We start from the raw sequence: 16301 nt of genomic DNA, 5'->3' as shown, positions 1-16301 counted from the left end.
AGTATTATTTATTGCGCCCGTGTGTGTGTGCGTAAAGGCCCTGCACACTTGAGCCAAGATAGATCCAATAGAACAAAAAGAAGAGAGACGAAAAAAGGCCGTGGAGGGAACTCCCCACTTCCTCTCAGCCGATAAGGAAGGGAGCGGGAGGAAAACAAACAAACAAACAAAAACAAAAAAAAAAACAAAAAAGGAAGAAAGGCACATAAGAGGGCGGAGAGTTTTAATTGACATCCCGTCGGGTACCTGCATTGCAGTTTTGATCCGTTGGATTGCGTGTTTTTTTTTTGGGTGTTGTGCAGGAAAGCATAGAAGGAAATAAATAAATAACGGGAGGGAGCACATACAGATGCAGGGCGCTTTCTCTCCCGTCGCTACGGCAGCGACTAAACGCACTCCGCATGAGAATTGCTGTGAACATCAGCGTAGTCATCATGCAGCGGGGCGACGACACAATACCGTGGCAGCGCCGCAGTTGAATCCACATGATCGTCGTCATTGTGAACATTTCATGCAAAAACAACAACAACAACAACAACAACAACATGGTCATCATGTAGTGACGCATATCGAGCCTTCAAATACTACTCATGGTGTGCCTCTGTTACCGCCTCATATTCACTCTATGCTGTACCACAGCATTGTGGGATACACGGCGGAGTCTTCATTGTCAGAAGGATGCGGGGACAACGTGGGGAACATGAAGAATTATCTTTCCATTCCAACAAACTGCTTGCACACTCCAAGCCAAATACGCTATCCGCTACAGTCTCAGACTTCATGCGAATTTTCTGCTTCTATGCATTCCAACGTGGGGGGTCCAGCGTCTCTTTCCTCTGTGGCTGCGAAGATAATTCCACCCCGAGCAACCGTGATAACGCCCTCGCCTTATTCGGAGAATGTCTCGGTTGGTAATTTCTCTGCCTCTCCATCCACCACACGAGGGTGTCAAACGACAGACACGAAAAGGAAACTTTCCAACTCACCAGTGGTATACTCGCCAGGCGCGAGTCCTTCAAAGGGTTCAGGAATCCCTTCCACAGAGTTCACGGTTCGGGCACTGGAGCGGGAATTGAGGGCCGCTGAGAAGGATGAGTTGCTTCAAGTTCTTTTGGAGTTGAGCAGTTGCAACCCAGAGGCGGCTACGTTTATTCAAAGCAAAGCTCGTCTGTTTTCCTTTCGACATACCACGACGACAGGAGTCAAAAAGGGCGAGAATACGGAAGATGCTTCTGGAATGGACATTTCGGGAACAAACAAAACCACGGCAACATCTGTCTCGGCAAAAACTTCTCAGCAGCCACAGCAGGGCTTCAGTTTTGGTATTATTGATCGCTGCTCGGGCTTGGTACATGTAACGCCCAGCAAGCCACTGGCGTTTGAGGAGGACACTTCTTTCTCCAACAGCTGTGAGAAGGCTGCGTCAATGGGCGGCACTTCGCCAAACAATTTATCTTCTCGCAATCTAAGCTCGGCGCAGATGCTTTTACAAACTCCGCCCAATCATGGTGTTACTTGGGCGCGTGGGGAAAGGAGATGCGCAACTTCCCGGACTGTCGTCGTAGATGCCTTTGTGAAGGCGGAGGATCGCCCCTGGTGCGACAAGGTCCATCCGTGCTTGCGCTGGTACGGATCCTGTCGATACCCGACGAGTTGCCCGTTTGTATCGAGTCCGCAGAGTCTTTGCTTGAACTGGGTGCGGGGCTCGTGTGTGGCGGGGTCCGAGTGCAGCGGCGTTCACCGGCTTCCTGACGCATGTCCCTCGGAGGTGCTAACCGTATTTGAGCTTTGCCATGGTGCCGACCGCGGTGCCGTGGCGCATGAAAAATTACAACGACAACCACACCAGCAACAGGATTCTCAACATGGTTCGCATTATAACCAGCAGCCGTGCATCTATACCGATTCCAACCTGCAAGGGCGCGATGGCTTTGACACACCGATAGGGCAGCTTATTTCGGATGCTGCTGGTATACCTGCAAGCCTGGAGCATTATTATCATGAGTTACATTACAGTAAAGAAATCAATTTCCCCAACCAACAGCAAAGTAAAGAGGATGGCTTCTGCCACTGCCGAAGCTGCCGCACCCCATGTGAGGAATTCGAGTTGCTGGCGGGAAGTCAAGAGGAACAATCATGGAAGTCATCAAAATATTTACCACCTCCGGTAGCGCAACCTGTACCGCGCTGCTTAAATGACAGTTTTGCTGCCGCAGAGTCTTCTGAAGGCAGGAACACACCGGGAGTAACGGAGAAATCAATTTGGAGGGAACCTACTCAATTTTTGACATGTCAGCCTTCCGCTGCATGTGGGGCCGAATATGAGGAGGAAGCTTCGGAATTATATCCTCCTCACAACTCACGCACACGTAATCAGTCTCCCGTGTCACCATAGATTTTGACTAAGGGAATTATATATATATATATATATATTTGGCTTGTGATGGGAACTTTATTTTTTTATATTTTATTTTTTTAAATTTTTTTTTTTTTTTGGCTTTTGCTCACACGCCAGAGCGTCTTTTTCCCAATGAAGTAAGCATGCTCATTCTTCATCTTTCTGCTTAGATACACAAACATATACATATAGAGAGAGAGAGAGAGAGGACGATAGAAGGATTTGCGGAAACATTCACCCTTATTGATAAATATGAATTTTCAAAGTCACACGCGGTTTCTTTTTTACTTTTTTTTTATTATTTTATTTTTTATTTTTATTATTTGTAAACCCCCATTCCATTCGGTCAGGCCCGGCGGTACAATACTCGATCTCTGGTGCGATGAGGGGGATGAGGCAAAAGAACAACAGCAACAACAAGGAAAGAAGAAGAAAAGAAAAGGGGAGTGTGAGAGAGAGAGAGAGAGAGAGGCGGGGAAAGAGGAAGAGTGAAGGGAAGGAGGTTTTGATATAAAGAAGGGGTTGGATGGACGATGAGGCAAAAAAAAAAAAAAAAAAAAAAAAAAACAGTGCCCGAAGTAGAGGTGGGAGGGGCATTTTTTTGCAAATGAAAAAAAAAAAAAAAAAAAAAAAAAAAATCCGGAGAATAATTCATTTACGTTCGTGTTGTTTTGTTTTGTGCCACCACCACCAACACCTTCTCCACAGTGACGGCAACGGTAGGGAGTATTTTCTTTTTTATTTATTATTATTATTTTTTTTGCATTTCCACGACTATTTTACTTGTCCCTCACTGTGAGTGTGAGTGTGTTTGCATGAGTGCGTACTGTGAGGGGGCCCGTCTGCCGCCCCCGAACTGCGACGGACCTCACGATTGGAATGTTCCGCCCTTTTTTTTTCTCTTTTTTTTTTTTTTTTTGTTTTCTTGTGCATTTGACTGCTTTGATGTTGGAGGAGCAGAAGCCCACAACAACAACAACAGCAAAAAGAACAGAAAAAAGAAAGAAAAGTAAAAATTAGAAGCCGCACGCTTTATTGCCCACAGAAGGACGGGGAGGAAACGACATCAAACATCAACGGAACCAGAAAAAGGGAATATCATAATTAAAAGAGAAGACACACACAAAAAAAAAAAAAAAAAAAAAACAACTTTTTCACCACCACCACGAATAATATACAACACATACAATACACACAGAGAGAGAAAACAAACAAGAAATAAAAAATAAAAAGAAAAAAACAAAACAGGAAAAGGCATTGGGGAGAGAAAAAAACAACAACAAAGTTTGAATATTCTGGAATTATGCTTCGTGTACTGCGGCATTCTATTCTTGTGCCCTCCTCAGTTGTGGCCTTCAGTCGACATCACCAAGGCGGTATGCAGCACGCCGCCGCCAACATGATGGACAAGCAGGCACCCAAAGTGGAGAACGTGTCACACGAAAAGGTGTGGGCGCTGTGGAATGAAGGCAACCTGTTCTCCTTGTCTCTTGTGCAGCTGCAAGGTTTCCTCGCCCGCGCCGGGGTTCGGACAGACCCTTCCGCTAAGAAGGCGGTGATTGTGCGGCAGGTGGAAGAGTACCTCCACTCTAAAGACACTGCCGCGAAAAATGGTGGTCAAGCGCCGCCACAGCAACAGCAGCAGCAACAGCAGCAGGGAGGATTTGGTCGATGGAATCAATCCACTGTGATGCAACCAGAAACACTGCTGGACCTTGCGCAGGCCGGCTTTTACGAGGGATCCGTGAATATGGCACCAAAGGCCTTTCAGTTGCTTGTTAGCAATACCGCGGCAGATGTGGTGGTGTCGCGTGTGAACACCACCGCCTTTCCAGGGTTTCCGGCAAACACAGAATGTTACACGTTGGGTGCATCCGAAAAGGATGTGGCTCTCCGTTCTCGGTACAGCAAGGTGCTTCAATGGTGCTGTTTAAACATGAGCAATCTTCAGATGGACGGAGAGTTATTTCTGGACTTTGGTAAACTGCTTTTACAACCATCCGTCATGCGGAAGAATCGTTCCATCGTTTCTTCATATACGCTTCAGCAACGGATGCAGTTGAATCATCCATACACATGGGTCTCCACATTACCAGAGTCTTGTGTTTCTAAGATTAAGGAGGAATTACTGATACCGGAGGGGTTCATGCCACTTGGTAAGGGAGCTCAACTCACATACAGTGGAACGGTTAAGCGTGCAAAGGATCAACTTCACCTTGAGTTGGATAACAAGGGGAAGGTATTATCCGTAAATAGCGCCTGGGTAAATGTGCAGACGGCCTGGTGCACACATGCCCGTGGACCGGACGTTCGCTTGTTGCTTCGTTCAAGGCCTCCAATACGACGGCAAGAGGTGGAAATGTTTGCATCGATGCCCATTATTCAGCTATCGGAAGATGATGTATCGGACGTTTTGCCTTCGGAGCATGGTCAGTTGATATATCTCTCAGAGGACGAGACTCGTCTCTTCGAGAAGGTGACAGATAAAGGCGTGAAGATCACTGTGAGGGAGACAAAACGACAGCCCCTTATTGTTCTTCGTGATGAGGAGGAGGATCCTCGTCTAGAGTATAGCCTGTCTGTGGCGATTCCCGCGAATGCGCGAAAGGCGACGGATGTGCGGGCTGTAGGGCTCTCCGCCTTTGAGTTAGCTGGTCGACTGGCCGCAATCGTGACGGAGGATTTTGTGAAGGAGTACGGCTGCGAGGCGAAACTGTAAAGGAAACAGAAGAAACAACAACAAAACAAGAAAAAAAAAAAGAAAGAAAAATTATCTCTAACTTCTACATGTGTCTCTGTGTGACGGATTCCTTGGGTATTGCTGTTGTCTGCGTGTCTGTCTGCGTGTCTGTCTTTTTGTGTGTTTGTGTTTGTTTATTGCACCCCATCTGATTCACGTTTTTCTCTCTTTTTTTTTTTTTTTTTTTCGGTGGAGGAAATATGCAATGGGAAAGAGAGGGGCGTATCTCACTATTTTTCTTCTACTTTTCTTTATCGCGTGCATTTCGCTATTTTTCCCATGAACTCAAGAATTGTTTTTTTATTTATTATTATTATCATTTTTTTTTTTTTCTGATGCTTGTTATTTGACGGCTTTCTAGTTACGTGCATGTGCGGGGCTCTTCTCCCATTGGCACCGGCTGTGCATCTCTTTGAGTTGTCTCTGGCTGCGTTTGTTTGTGCGTGTGGCCATGTGCGCAGGCGATTTAGCGGTACAGGATGTGTCGCTTTTCTTTTCTTTTTTCTTTTTTTTTGCCTTTTTTTTTTTTTCTTGACACATTATTGCTGAAGGGTCTCTCTCTCCCTGCTTCTCTCCTTGTGTCTCTGTCTGTGTGTGATAGGGAGGGGAGGCGAGCGAGAGACGCAATGTCGCGCCTGCTGGAGGCAACAATGGCGATATCATCCGTGCCATCTTCATTAACAGAAGCATACGGACAGAGTGGGGAAGAGACATGGCGTGTTGTGGATGTGTTTTGCCTTGGCAGTCAATGTGCATGGTTTGTTGTCAAGAATGGGAGCCATTTATCATCCAATAATGTTACGTCACGAATAGACAAGCACATTTTATTCCCGGAGAAGGGGATGTCGCAAGATGGCACGAAGGAGGATTTTTTTCTCCTTTTAAGGGAGTTGCAACGAGTTGCTAGTGTGGTGTCGGTTGATGGTAATGATGCGGCAAGACGCCGTGGGGACTGTCTCCGCTGCCCCGGGAAACGTGAAGGCATCGCTGCCGTGTCAACGCTGTATGTTCAAGGGCTGCATGTCGTGCTTTTCTTTGTCATGGAATGCCATTGCATGGCAATTGCTTCTTTTGTCATAGATCCTCCTGTCGAAGCGAATGATGGTGGTAGCAGCAAAGGAAAGGCTCAGCTGCTGGCGGTTCGGTGGTGTTCTGGAGACATGAAAGAGAATGAGTCTTCTCATTACATGTTTCCCCGTCAACTTAGCGTACCTATGAGCGCCATTGTTGAGGAGTATAAAAGTGACTCTTTTTCCCTTAACAGCACGTCTTTTTTGTCGTCTAGTTCCTCTTTACCCGGGTTGCAACAGGGTCAACGCTACCCGAAACGTGTCTCAGCTTCTCTTTCGCGTAACACTTTTCCGTGGTTTATTCTGCGCATTGTGTTTGCACGCGTGATGGGTTGGGTGGAGTATGTGGATTTTGTGTGGCAGGAATATTTGGGAAGAAATGTCTCATCTCCGTGGCGGACGCTGCAAGGGTTTCGACAGTTCACATGGGGGTCGTTGCAGTTGGAGAAGTTGAGTGGGGTACCAGGGGAAGTGCGGGCACTGCGTTGGATGCCCTTCTCGCGCGATTACGAGGGGCGTTACCCGTTGCTTGCTGTTCTCTATCAGAAAGCACCCGTTTCTGGGGACCCTTTCCTTGATTGTCTTGCTGTTAGCATGCTTTCCGTACTACGACGACGGCAACAACAACAGATACCAATGTGTGTTGAAAATGACAGTTGGGTGGGTCTCCGGGAGACATTGCACGGGTCCTTGATGGAGGGTCCGTGGTGCTTGGAGGCACTCACTCTTGCTCATCCTTCTTTTCTGTTGCATGCCGTTCTACCGGGCGGAGGTAACATGGAAGGAGGCCACGACGCTTTGGGTGTGTTTCTTCGGCCAGCGTATGTGATGTATCCCATGAGTACGTTTTTGCGTGATGAGAAGGTTTATGCCTCCTGGGAGCCTTTGGTTGCCACGGCAGCACGCGACAATAAAAAGTCAGAAGAAATGTACTTTGCGGTTTTTACAGAAGATGGCGAGGTGACACGTTGCCAAGTTGGCGGCTTTATCGAAAGTGCTGTAGCCTGCCCGGTGACATCATCCGAGCCACGGCGCGTCAGCAGCGCTGCTGGGGGAACGGAACGTGTTGTCGCTGTTGTTTTGGCAATGCGGAGTGGAGGTGACGTTTTGCTTCTGGAGGTGTGGAATACAACAAATGTTGCTGCTGCTGCTGCTGGTGGTGGTGTTGGTGTTGGTGTTGGGCGAAGCATCCTAGAGCAGAAAAATGCGAGTGGTGACGCGAAGATGGCTGTTGTGAATTGCCGAAATATTCCCTCATGGGATGCCGGGGTGCCACGCTCCTTGCGTCACCTTCACCGATTGATCGGCCTTAAGTGGGAGGACGCAAGGGGGACGGTGTTTCTTCTTGCGGCCCACGAAGACGAGAATACCCAGCAAGTGGATTGCAGTTTGTTAATGGCGGAGTTGGTTCCGCAGGGAGGTGACATGCCGCGGTTCATCTGGTTTGGTGCCAGCAACGGGTTTATCGTGGACGGAGGGAGTAATTCTCATGGGTTTCCTTTAAATGTAGGTCTGCCGGCCTTGGTGCAACCACTCAGTCGGGTTGATGGGGAGTACAATCTTGGGAGTCTCCAGCATGCCCCGCTGCATCCACTATGCCGCTGCACGGTTCGACAGAATGAGGCTGTGGATGCCTATGAAAGAGAAGTTGTCATCTTTCGCTCCGGAGACATTTGTCTCGTACGTCGCAACACTCCTTTTAGTACGCACTGGAGAAATTATGACCCTAATGTGTTCTGCAAGAGACTTTCAAGGGTGCAGTGGCCGCATTCAGGGAAAACGGCGGAGGTGGACGCCTTGTTTCTTCTTTTTGCCTCTGGGTCCTCTGACATTTCCATGGAGTCTTTCTGGACCACGACGGGTGGGAAATTGCCAACTCCAGTTGAGATAGACGGGGGTCCGATCTCACTACATGAGCTTCAATTGCTTCTTGTGTGTCGAGCCACCGTGATTCTCATGACCGCAGAGGGTCAAGTCGTGTGTGTGAGTGATGTGCATCCTCCTTTAGCTGTGATGAATGACGGCGACAGCAGAGGTCTTGTGGGCACGGAGACGATGGGGAGCATAGATGGCGAGAGGTTTTCATTGCTTTCTTGCATGATTCGTTTTTTCGCATCATTTCAAAGGAATCACTTTTTTATTTGTGCCACCAGCGCTTCGTCTTTGCCTTCAAGGGAAAATGGCTGCCGTGAGTGTTTCTTTCTTTTTTTACAAGTGACTTGTTCTGGGGAGCAACAGGATGACAGTACTTTGCCCTTGGCGACGGTTTGTGTCGTGGACATTATTCATGTGAAGACTGATGTTCATCCATTATTTGATTTTCTCCCAACAGGACGTCTTGACGACTGTGCGAAGATGACGGCTTTGGGAGAGGCGACAAGAATGGGGGAGACATGTGTGTTTGCTCGTGATATGATGTACTGTGCGGGGGCTAAATTGTACACAGTGCCATGCGTTCTCAGGTGCAGGGCGTCAACAAGAGGTGTTTGGATGGAAGGGAAATTTGAGACACCGTCAAGCAACTCTCACCATGTGGTGTTGGACCTAAAGGACTTACTCCATGAAGGGAATAAGGCGACAATTTGGCTTTTAGAGCCTAGTTTGTTACAATGCGTGCCGCTTCCCTCAAAGAGGGAGAGAGGGAGAATGTGCGTGGTGGTTGTACTTTCTTTTGTGAGTGGGCCTACATTGGCAGCTGCTGTTCATTGTAGCAGCGTATCGCGTCGACGGTGGGAGTCTCAGCTGCTTGTAGAAGGGAAAGGAACGACAGAAGAAATGGCAGTGCCTTTTGTGCGACTTGTGACGCAGCCGGCTACGTGCGGTGAATGTGATCCAATTTGTTGGCTGCAGGACGCTGTTGGTTGCTGGCACTCCCTCGTGTACCGGGACACAGGCGACCCGAGGCGCGACTCTTGCGATGTCCAGCCGAGTCTGTCGTTTTGTGTGGACGATATGCAGAAAGCCACGCAAGGCAAATTGGAGTCTTCTTCTTCTCATTCGGGAGAAAATGGGTTTGTAGAGGAGTCTGTGATGTGTGGTGGAATTGGGATTTTCTCGCTGGGACCACGCTGCTAGCTCTCCTGCATAGGGTTGAGGGAGGGAACTCGTCGGCTTTCTAACTGTTTCTGTTGTTTGCATTGGAGCGATGGATATTCTTGAAACTAGTTACTTTTTGTTTTTTTGTGGACCTGTGTGTGGGTGTTTTGTGGATGCTTCTTTTCTCCTTCTTCTTTTTTGTCGCTTTTTTGGTTGCTTTTCTTGTGACAAGTGATAGAGAGAGAGAGGGAGGGAGCATTGAAGAAGGGGCGTGGCAAGCACGTGTGGGAATACCGATAGGGCCGGCGGCGGCAACACGCGCACACACATATATATATATATAATTATACATTTATATTTTCATGCTTGTGGAGTTGACCCCCGAAAAGGAGGCGTCCCGTGTGGAGGCACGCGAGGCGGTCCTGGCGGCGAAAACGATGTTGGCTGCTGTTTCAGGGGCTTCACTCCTTTCACGTGAGGCGTTTATCAACATCTGTGTGGAAGCATCACTGGCTTTTCTGCGTGAAAAGAGGCGGCAGAAGAGCAACGGCGACCATGACAACCGGCTGAAGCCAAATGCTTCCCTTTCCCCACACAGCGATGTGAAGAGGAGCAGCGGAAAGAAATCCTACCACCATCACCGCAGGGGAGGCAGCAGTGACGACAAGCGGAATCACGCGACAAAAATGAAGCGGCGACATGACGCATCAGTGATTTACCGCAAGTATGAGCAGGACGAAAGGGGAGAAGAGCAAAAAAAAGAAAACCAACAGTTATCGCAGTTTAGCGAGGAGGAGTTGGGGCGTCTGCGGGAGTTAGTGGAACGAGAGTACGGCGCGTCACGTCATGAGGATGCGGTGGGAACAGGCGTTGTGGTCCCCGCACAATTCACCGCCCTACCGCCCGCCAAGCTGGAGGCGGCTACAATTATCCGACAGGTGTTGGAAGATCCCTACCGCCGTGGGGCCATCTCCCGTCAGCAGTATGCCGTTATCGTACTCGCGGTGATGGAGAAGTTGTTTCCCGATCTTGTCACGGTAACGAATGACGCAATGGTGTCTTACCACAAAAGCCACAGCAGGAACCGTAGCAGCAGTGGCAGTAGTGTTGCCCATGATCGAACTGTTGAGGAGAATGACGTTCAAAATGGGGAGGAAATTTTTATGGAGGAGGAGGAAATGTTTATTTTGGATCCTCCGCAGGAGCTGCATGCCGCATTGCGCCCTGATGTGGCGGAGCTCACAAGGCAACTGACAGAGCGGGCCCTGCAACATTATCTCCAGCCTGACAACAACGCCCATGAAAGACAATTGGTGGGGGGCGAAGGCTGTCGTGGGGGATGCGTCATCAATGACGTCAGTCCGCTTCCCCGCAACCCGTACGGCGCCAACAAGCCGCAGGATTTCTACCAAGACAGCGCGTCCACGTCCATGTCATTTTCGGTACAGTTTGACGATGCATTTGAAGAACAGGTGGAAAAATTGTGTCAGTTGCTTGAAAAGAAGTACGCACTCGACCTCTCCAGTGCACGTGCCGCCAATATTCATCAGAGGGTCAGTGAATCTCGCGATCACGCCTCAAAGGAGGCGAACAATAAGACAGGCAAGACTGATTGCATGTTTACAGTGAATGCTGGGAGTCCGTCTTCCTGCAACGGTGATTGCACCGGGGAAGCTTCTGCTGCTGCTGTTGCTGCGGCAAGGGAAAGGCGAGAAGAGCTCCTCACGGCGGCGCTGCACTATCAGGAGGAGCTGTACCAGACCCAAACCCGCCTTAGAGGAATCATGCAAGAACTCTATGAGACAGAGCACTCAAAAAATGACTCCATTGTTTGACGGCGATCTGCCATGGAGGAGCGGACCAGAGAAGAAAACAATCAAAACTGTGCGTGTGTTTTATGTTTAGAGCTCAAGACGATGCATCTTTATTTTTATTTTATTTATTTATTTATTTTTATTTTTGTATTTTTACATATCGTTGTGTTGTATTTATTTCATGACGGAGGCGTTTTTGCCATCATGCACGCCATGAAAGGAAAAAAAAAGAAAAAAGTAAAAAAAAAACAAGTTTCCCATTTCTTCCCCTTTTAGCAAACTAAGAAGAAAAAAAAAAGGACGAAAGAAGGCTTCTTATTCCCGTGCGTATTAATCACCCGCTGCTGCACGTGCATCGTCAATAAGAAGAAGAGGAGGCGGAGGTAGAGCCTTGAGGAACAGTTATTGTTCCGTGAAACGGATACAAATGAGAATGGAAGGTGCGGCAAACAATGGCAACGGAAAAAAAAAAAAAAAAGAAGAACAGGGGGGAGAGAACCCTTCGCTGGTGGTGGGAGCAAAGTGTGTGTGTTTGTGTGTGTGTGGGTGGGTGACCCGGCCATATTTCTTGCCTGAACAAATATTTTTTCCTTCTTTCTCTTCGGTTCTGCATAGAGTGATGTATTGAGGCCGCTTGTATGACATGTCTCTTCCTTTTTTCTTTTTTTCTCTCCCTCACTTTTTTTTTTTTTTTTTTTGTTATTGTCGTCACCGCGCACCGAATGCGATGGCAATTTTAGCGGTGCAAACACCACGAAAGAAAAGGGAGGAGAAAAACAAAAAGAAAAAAAAAGAAAAAAAAGTGACACTTGGAAAAGAAAGAGGGCATTGCGACAGCTGCACGAGCGGAGACACGCAGACGCACGCAAGATACAAGCAAAGGGGACGTGTATCTCATTCATATCCCAGCAGGAGCGAGGAGGAAAAGGCAGGAGAAGGGCGGGACGAGAAGTAAAGCAAAGAGGGGGTCATCCCAGCAGTTCATTGGTGGATCCATCATCAAATGTCCAAGGACGCAACAGCAACAGGAGGCGGCCGCGAACGTGGGGGAGGCAACGCCACGCAGGCGAGCATGCTGTCAAACGAGGAATTAGCAAACATTGAAACTCTCACCAACGCCCAGCTACGAACGCGCGCGAATCAACTACAACGCGAGATTCAGCAGCTGAAGAATGAAGAGCGTTCAAGGATGAACGAGTTGCAGCGACTCAAGAAGGAGGTGGAGGATGACAAGAAGCGTGTAAAGGACAACAACAAGCTGCCGTACCTAGTGGCCAGCGTGTCGGAGATTTTGGACATGGATGATGAGGATGACGAGGTGGAGGAACTGGATGTGGGAAGAAGGAAGTCTAAGCGGAAACAGAAGAGTGCCATTATAAAGACTTCAAATCGGCATACGGTCTTTTTACCTGTTGTGGGGCTTGTGGATGAAAACAAACTTGGGCCACAAGACTTGGTGGGCGTAAATAAAGACACCTATCTGGTCTTGGACACATTACCGCCCGAGTATGACAGTCGTGTGAAGGCAATGGAAATTGAGGAGAAGCCAACGGAAAAATACACGGATGTGGGTGGCCTTGACAAGCAAATCAACGAGATGATTGAGGCTGTCGTGTTACCCATCACGGATAAGGCAAGATTTGAGCGTATTGGTATCAAACCACCGAAAGGGGTGCTGCTGTATGGCTCACCGGGTACAGGAAAGACGATGCTGGCTCGTGCGTGCGCAGCCGCTACAGATGCGTGTTTCCTACGACTTGCAGGGCCTCAGTTGGTGCAGATGTACATTGGGGAGGGCGCTCGTATCTTACGGGATGCTTTTGCCCTTGCTAAGCAGAAGGCACCCACAATTATCTTTATTGATGAACTGGATGCCATTGGGTCACGCCGCTCCGACGAGGGTGGCAAGCACGGTTCCAGGGAGGTGCAACGAACCATGCTGGAGCTCCTTTCACAGCTTGATGGTTTTGGCAGTAGCGATGATGTCAAGGTCATTGCTGCCACAAATCGCATTGATGTGCTCGATCCGGCACTGCTGCGAAGTGGACGTCTTGATCGAAAGGTAGAATTTACGCTTCCGGATGAGGAGGCACGGGCGCGAATCCTTGAAATTCATTCCCGGCGCATGGCGATTCATGGGGATGTCAACTTTGAGGAAATTGCCCGCATGACAGAAGATATGAACGGGGCACAATTAAAAGCGGTTTGCGTGGAAGCGGGTATGCTGGCACTGCGCAACGACCGTGTATATGTGGCACATGAAGATTTTGCTGAGGGTGTCACAGCTGTACAGTCTCGAAAGAAGTCCAGCCTGAATTATTATGCATGATTATACCCCCTTCTCCCTTTCCATCGATATTTATTTTTAGAGAGCAGCAAGGAGAAGGAACAGTTGCTTGAGAAGAGAGCCCCGGAGGGAAAAAAAGAAAAAAAAAGAAAAAAAAAAAAGAAAAGAAGAAAAGGGGGAAAATGAATAGTGGAAAAAAAAAAAAAAAAAACAAAAGACAAGAAAAAAAAAAAAAATGGAAAGAGGAGGAAAACATTTTTATGCCGATGTCATTAACAGCATTCTTCTTGATTTATCTCCGTTTTTTTTTTTTTTTTGTGTGTTTTATTGCATTTATATGCGTGGGCTGAATGCGCATGAAAGAAAATGGCCTTGTTTTTCTTGTGGCCCATCTTTTCCTTTTTTTTTTTTCTTTTTCCCACAGTAAAATTTTTTTTTTGTTCTTTTTTTCTTTGTTGTCTTTTATTTGACAAGGAAGTCAAAGAGTCTGTGTGCTAACAGTCAGAGGGGATACAGCGCGGCGGGCTCCAAGTGGAATTATTCCTTCTGTGTGTGGCCGATATTTTAATCCACGCATCTTTTTTTTTTTTTTTTTTTTGGTTGTTATTACCTTTTTGCCTGTTTTATCGCCGTTGTTAGGAGTGAGGGGTGGGAGAACTTTTTTTGGCGTCATGGACCTGCCAGCTACTGTGGAGTCCAATGAGCCGCGGGAGCGTCCCCTCACGCTCGACGCCATTTTGGAGCGGCCGGAGCAGCAGCAGCAGCGAGCGGAGGAGGAAGGGGAGGATGAGGAGGAAGAAGTTGGAGTAGCGGAGCACCAGGAACGCCTGAATTATGTTCGGAGGGCGGAGGCGAACCCACGGAACGCTGCGGACGCCCGTCGGCGGCTCATGCAGGATCTGCAGCGGATACAGCGCGGTACCAACTCGTTTTTTTCGGCACGCCCGATTGATGGGGACTTGTTTCACTGGCGCGCCGTTGTACTTGGGCCTGAGAGCACAGTCTGGGAGGGCGGCATATTTAAGCTGCAGCTGGACTTCACCGATGAGTATCCCTGTGCACCGCCGAAGGTTCGGTTTTTGACCAGGGACATGTTTCACCCAAATGTGTATGTTGATGGGAATATATGCCTGGACACGCTCAAAACGGAGTGGAGTCCGATACTTGACGTGGAATCTCTCTTAATGATGATCATATCTCTCTTGTCCGACCCCAATCCAAGTTCCGCCGCCAACGGTGAGGCGGCGTTACTTTACACAAATGCAAAGGACAAGTACGAAGAACGTGTGAGACACCTCGTGGAAGCTTCTCTCGAGCAGTCTTTCTCGGAGGATGAGGATGAATGAGGCGATCAATGGCGTGCGAGATGCCATGTTTTTTTCCTCTTTTTCATTATTATTAATGCCTTAGTATGACGTGTTTTATGCCTTTGTTTTCAAGTTTTTTAAATTTTTTTGTTGCTTTTATGAGAACACGTGGTGCTTACGACTTTGAGATTCCTGCTCGGGTTTTGAGTGACACCCTGCCGGGGCGTTACCATTTGTCGTTGTTTGTTTGTTGGTGTTTTTTTTTTTTTTTTTTTTTTTTTTGCGAGGGAAAAGAGGGACTTTGTGTGTGTTGGACGCTTTACATGTATGCTCGACAATGCAGGATGGGGGGAAACAACATGAATGCGAAAAAAAAAAAAAAAAAAAAAAAAAAAAGAGAGGGAAAAGAAAAGGGGGTGGGGTGGGGAAAAGGCGAAAGAGAAACAGACTGGACGGGGCGGGGTGTGAATGGGACAAAAAAACACACGCACACGTACACAGACAGACAGACACAATTGTTTTCCCCCCTTCCCAGTAAATGAGTGAGAAGAAAGTTATTATTATTATTATTATTATTATTTTGATTCATCTTATCTATTTGCACGCACTTATACCTGTCTGTGTGTGTATATATAAGTATATAAGTATATATATATATCTGTATGTGTGCGTATGTGCGTGTGTTTATGTTTGTAACTGTGTTATCTACTGGAGGCGGAGTAGGAGGGTGCAGTCTGCAGTCATGACTTTACAGTTCCCCGTGAATTAGTTATGCAATTCAAATTGTATCGGCGATTGGTTGCGTTGTGTAGTGCTTAAAAAAGAGAAAGTGAGAGAAGGAGAAGAAAAAAAAAAAAAATGTTAATAATAAAGAAACCCCAGAAGGGTAAAAGATTGTGATTTAAATCACACACAAACAAACAAAAAAAAAAAGTCAAAGGCGAATGGTTTTGAGAGCGTCATACTCGGTTTTTTTTTTTTTTTTTTTTTTTTGCGGTGCTGCACTCTGAGAATTGAAATGGCGCATGGGAAATTGCTTTTTTTACCTAATTTGCCCACAGCAGCTGCTTCTGCTTTCTTTTTCACTATTTCTTCTCTTACTGAGTTTGTGTTTCTTTATTTTTTTTATTTGCTTGACGGTACGCGGAAGGGGCGTTGGTCACTCGCAGTGGTACATGAACAACGAACATGTTTTAGTCGGCGGTAGCCGGTTGCGCCTGGTGCCTTACTTGGCGCACCATGTCCCTCGGTACCATCAATGGATGGGCGATAGCGAGCTGATGCACTGCACAGCAAGCGAAAGACTTACATTGGAGGAAGAGTATGAAAATCAGCGTGATTGGCTATGTGCAGAAAACAAGTTGACATTTGTTATTCTTGCTCCACTTTCTATAGCTGTGAATAAAGCAGTGCGAGAACAAAGGGGGAATACTGCTTTTGGGAAAAATCCAGTAGTGAGGGACGTTCATGATGATGATGAAAGGGGAGGGGAAACCGAGGAAGTGAGTGAGGTTGAAGGAGGCGATTACGAAACTGCTGATGTCTCTCAGGGTGGTGTTAAACGTGAGGCGCCATGGAGATGCACATCTTCAACGACCGCCCGCCCGAGGAGGTCGTATGGGGCTTGTATTCCGGCGAATATTTCTCCC

At 47.6% G+C, this 16301-nt stretch overlaps 7 protein-coding genes across 7 annotated transcripts, besides 36 other annotated features; all 7 read left to right on the top strand.

Annotated features, from left to right (window-relative positions):
- Nucleotides 1-15566: part of a sequence feature (heterozygous, Esmeraldo-like haplotype) that runs on past the window's edge.
- Nucleotides 152-191: a microsatellite.
- On the top strand, nucleotides 350-2395 carry Tc00.1047053506859.80 (hypothetical protein, conserved; the record flags this gene model as incomplete). Its single annotated transcript, XM_813268.1, has 1 exon — nucleotides 350-2395. The coding sequence occupies one exon, from the start codon at nucleotides 350-352 to the stop codon at nucleotides 2393-2395; it is 2046 nt and encodes a 681-aa protein (XP_818361.1).
- Nucleotides 515-546: a microsatellite.
- Nucleotides 2413-2433: a microsatellite.
- Nucleotides 2452-2495: a sequence feature (A-rich).
- Nucleotides 2675-2723: a sequence feature (A-rich).
- Nucleotides 2849-2887: a sequence feature (CT-rich).
- Nucleotides 2939-2965: a microsatellite.
- Nucleotides 3009-3036: a microsatellite.
- Nucleotides 3133-3160: a sequence feature (AT_rich).
- Nucleotides 3289-3325: a microsatellite.
- Nucleotides 3523-3544: a microsatellite.
- Nucleotides 3702-5117, top strand: Tc00.1047053506859.70 (hypothetical protein, conserved; the record flags this gene model as incomplete). The annotated part of the gene is made up of 1 exon (XM_813267.1): nucleotides 3702-5117. One exon carries the CDS (start codon nucleotides 3702-3704, stop codon nucleotides 5115-5117), a length of 1416 nt encoding a protein of 471 aa, XP_818360.1.
- Nucleotides 4029-4055: a microsatellite.
- Nucleotides 5116-5168: a sequence feature (T-rich).
- Nucleotides 5220-5276: a microsatellite.
- Nucleotides 5297-5325: a microsatellite.
- Nucleotides 5434-5470: a sequence feature (AT_rich).
- Nucleotides 5627-5671: a sequence feature (A-rich).
- Tc00.1047053506859.49 (hypothetical protein, conserved) lies at nucleotides 5765-9283 on the top strand (the record flags this gene model as incomplete). The annotated part of the gene is made up of 1 exon (XM_813280.1): nucleotides 5765-9283. The coding sequence occupies one exon, from the start codon at nucleotides 5765-5767 to the stop codon at nucleotides 9281-9283; it is 3519 nt and encodes a 1172-aa protein (XP_818373.1).
- Nucleotides 7345-7388: a microsatellite.
- Nucleotides 9573-9605: a sequence feature (AT_rich).
- On the top strand, nucleotides 9607-11079 carry Tc00.1047053506859.30 (uncharacterized protein; the record flags this gene model as incomplete). The annotated part of the gene is made up of 1 exon (XM_813266.1): nucleotides 9607-11079. One exon carries the CDS (start codon nucleotides 9607-9609, stop codon nucleotides 11077-11079), a length of 1473 nt encoding a protein of 490 aa, XP_818359.1.
- Nucleotides 11165-11214: a microsatellite.
- Nucleotides 11275-11307: a sequence feature (T-rich).
- Nucleotides 11581-11611: a microsatellite.
- Nucleotides 11713-11756: a sequence feature (A-rich).
- Nucleotides 11831-11860: a microsatellite.
- Nucleotides 12062-13387, top strand: Tc00.1047053506859.20 (proteasome regulatory ATPase subunit 5, putative; the record flags this gene model as incomplete). The annotated part of the gene is made up of 1 exon (XM_813265.1): nucleotides 12062-13387. The coding sequence occupies one exon, from the start codon at nucleotides 12062-12064 to the stop codon at nucleotides 13385-13387; it is 1326 nt and encodes a 441-aa protein (XP_818358.1).
- Nucleotides 13477-13581: a sequence feature (T-rich).
- Nucleotides 13737-13813: a sequence feature (A-rich).
- Nucleotides 13924-13943: a microsatellite.
- Tc00.1047053506859.10 (ubiquitin-conjugating enzyme E2, putative) lies at nucleotides 14017-14691 on the top strand (the record flags this gene model as incomplete). The annotated part of the gene is made up of 1 exon (XM_813264.1): nucleotides 14017-14691. The coding sequence occupies one exon, from the start codon at nucleotides 14017-14019 to the stop codon at nucleotides 14689-14691; it is 675 nt and encodes a 224-aa protein (XP_818357.1).
- Nucleotides 14094-14146: a sequence feature (CT-rich).
- Nucleotides 14909-14934: a microsatellite.
- Nucleotides 15021-15064: a microsatellite.
- Nucleotides 15207-15232: a microsatellite.
- Nucleotides 15268-15354: a microsatellite.
- Nucleotides 15567-16007: a sequence feature (areas merged during assembly that could not be assigned to a particular haplotype. This can correspond to areas where the two haplotypes were merged or to regions with more than two copies in the genome that were merged during assembly.).
- Nucleotides 15622-15645: a microsatellite.
- Nucleotides 15678-16301, top strand: Tc00.1047053506859.4 (N-acetyltransferase, putative; the record flags this gene model as incomplete). The annotated part of the gene is made up of 1 exon (XM_813283.1): nucleotides 15678-16301. A coding segment is annotated over one exon (624 nt), but the record flags the coding sequence as incomplete, so codon positions are not given.
- Nucleotides 16008-16301: a sequence feature (heterozygous, non-Esmeraldo-like haplotype).

Source organism: Trypanosoma cruzi, genomic scaffold (assembly GCF_000209065.1).
Source record: "Trypanosoma cruzi strain CL Brener 1047053516775 genomic scaffold, whole genome shotgun sequence".
NCBI classification, from domain to species: domain Eukaryota; phylum Euglenozoa; class Kinetoplastea; order Trypanosomatida; family Trypanosomatidae; genus Trypanosoma; species Trypanosoma cruzi.
Note: the sequence above shows the minus strand (reverse complement) of the source record. Positions and strands in the feature narration are given on the sequence as shown.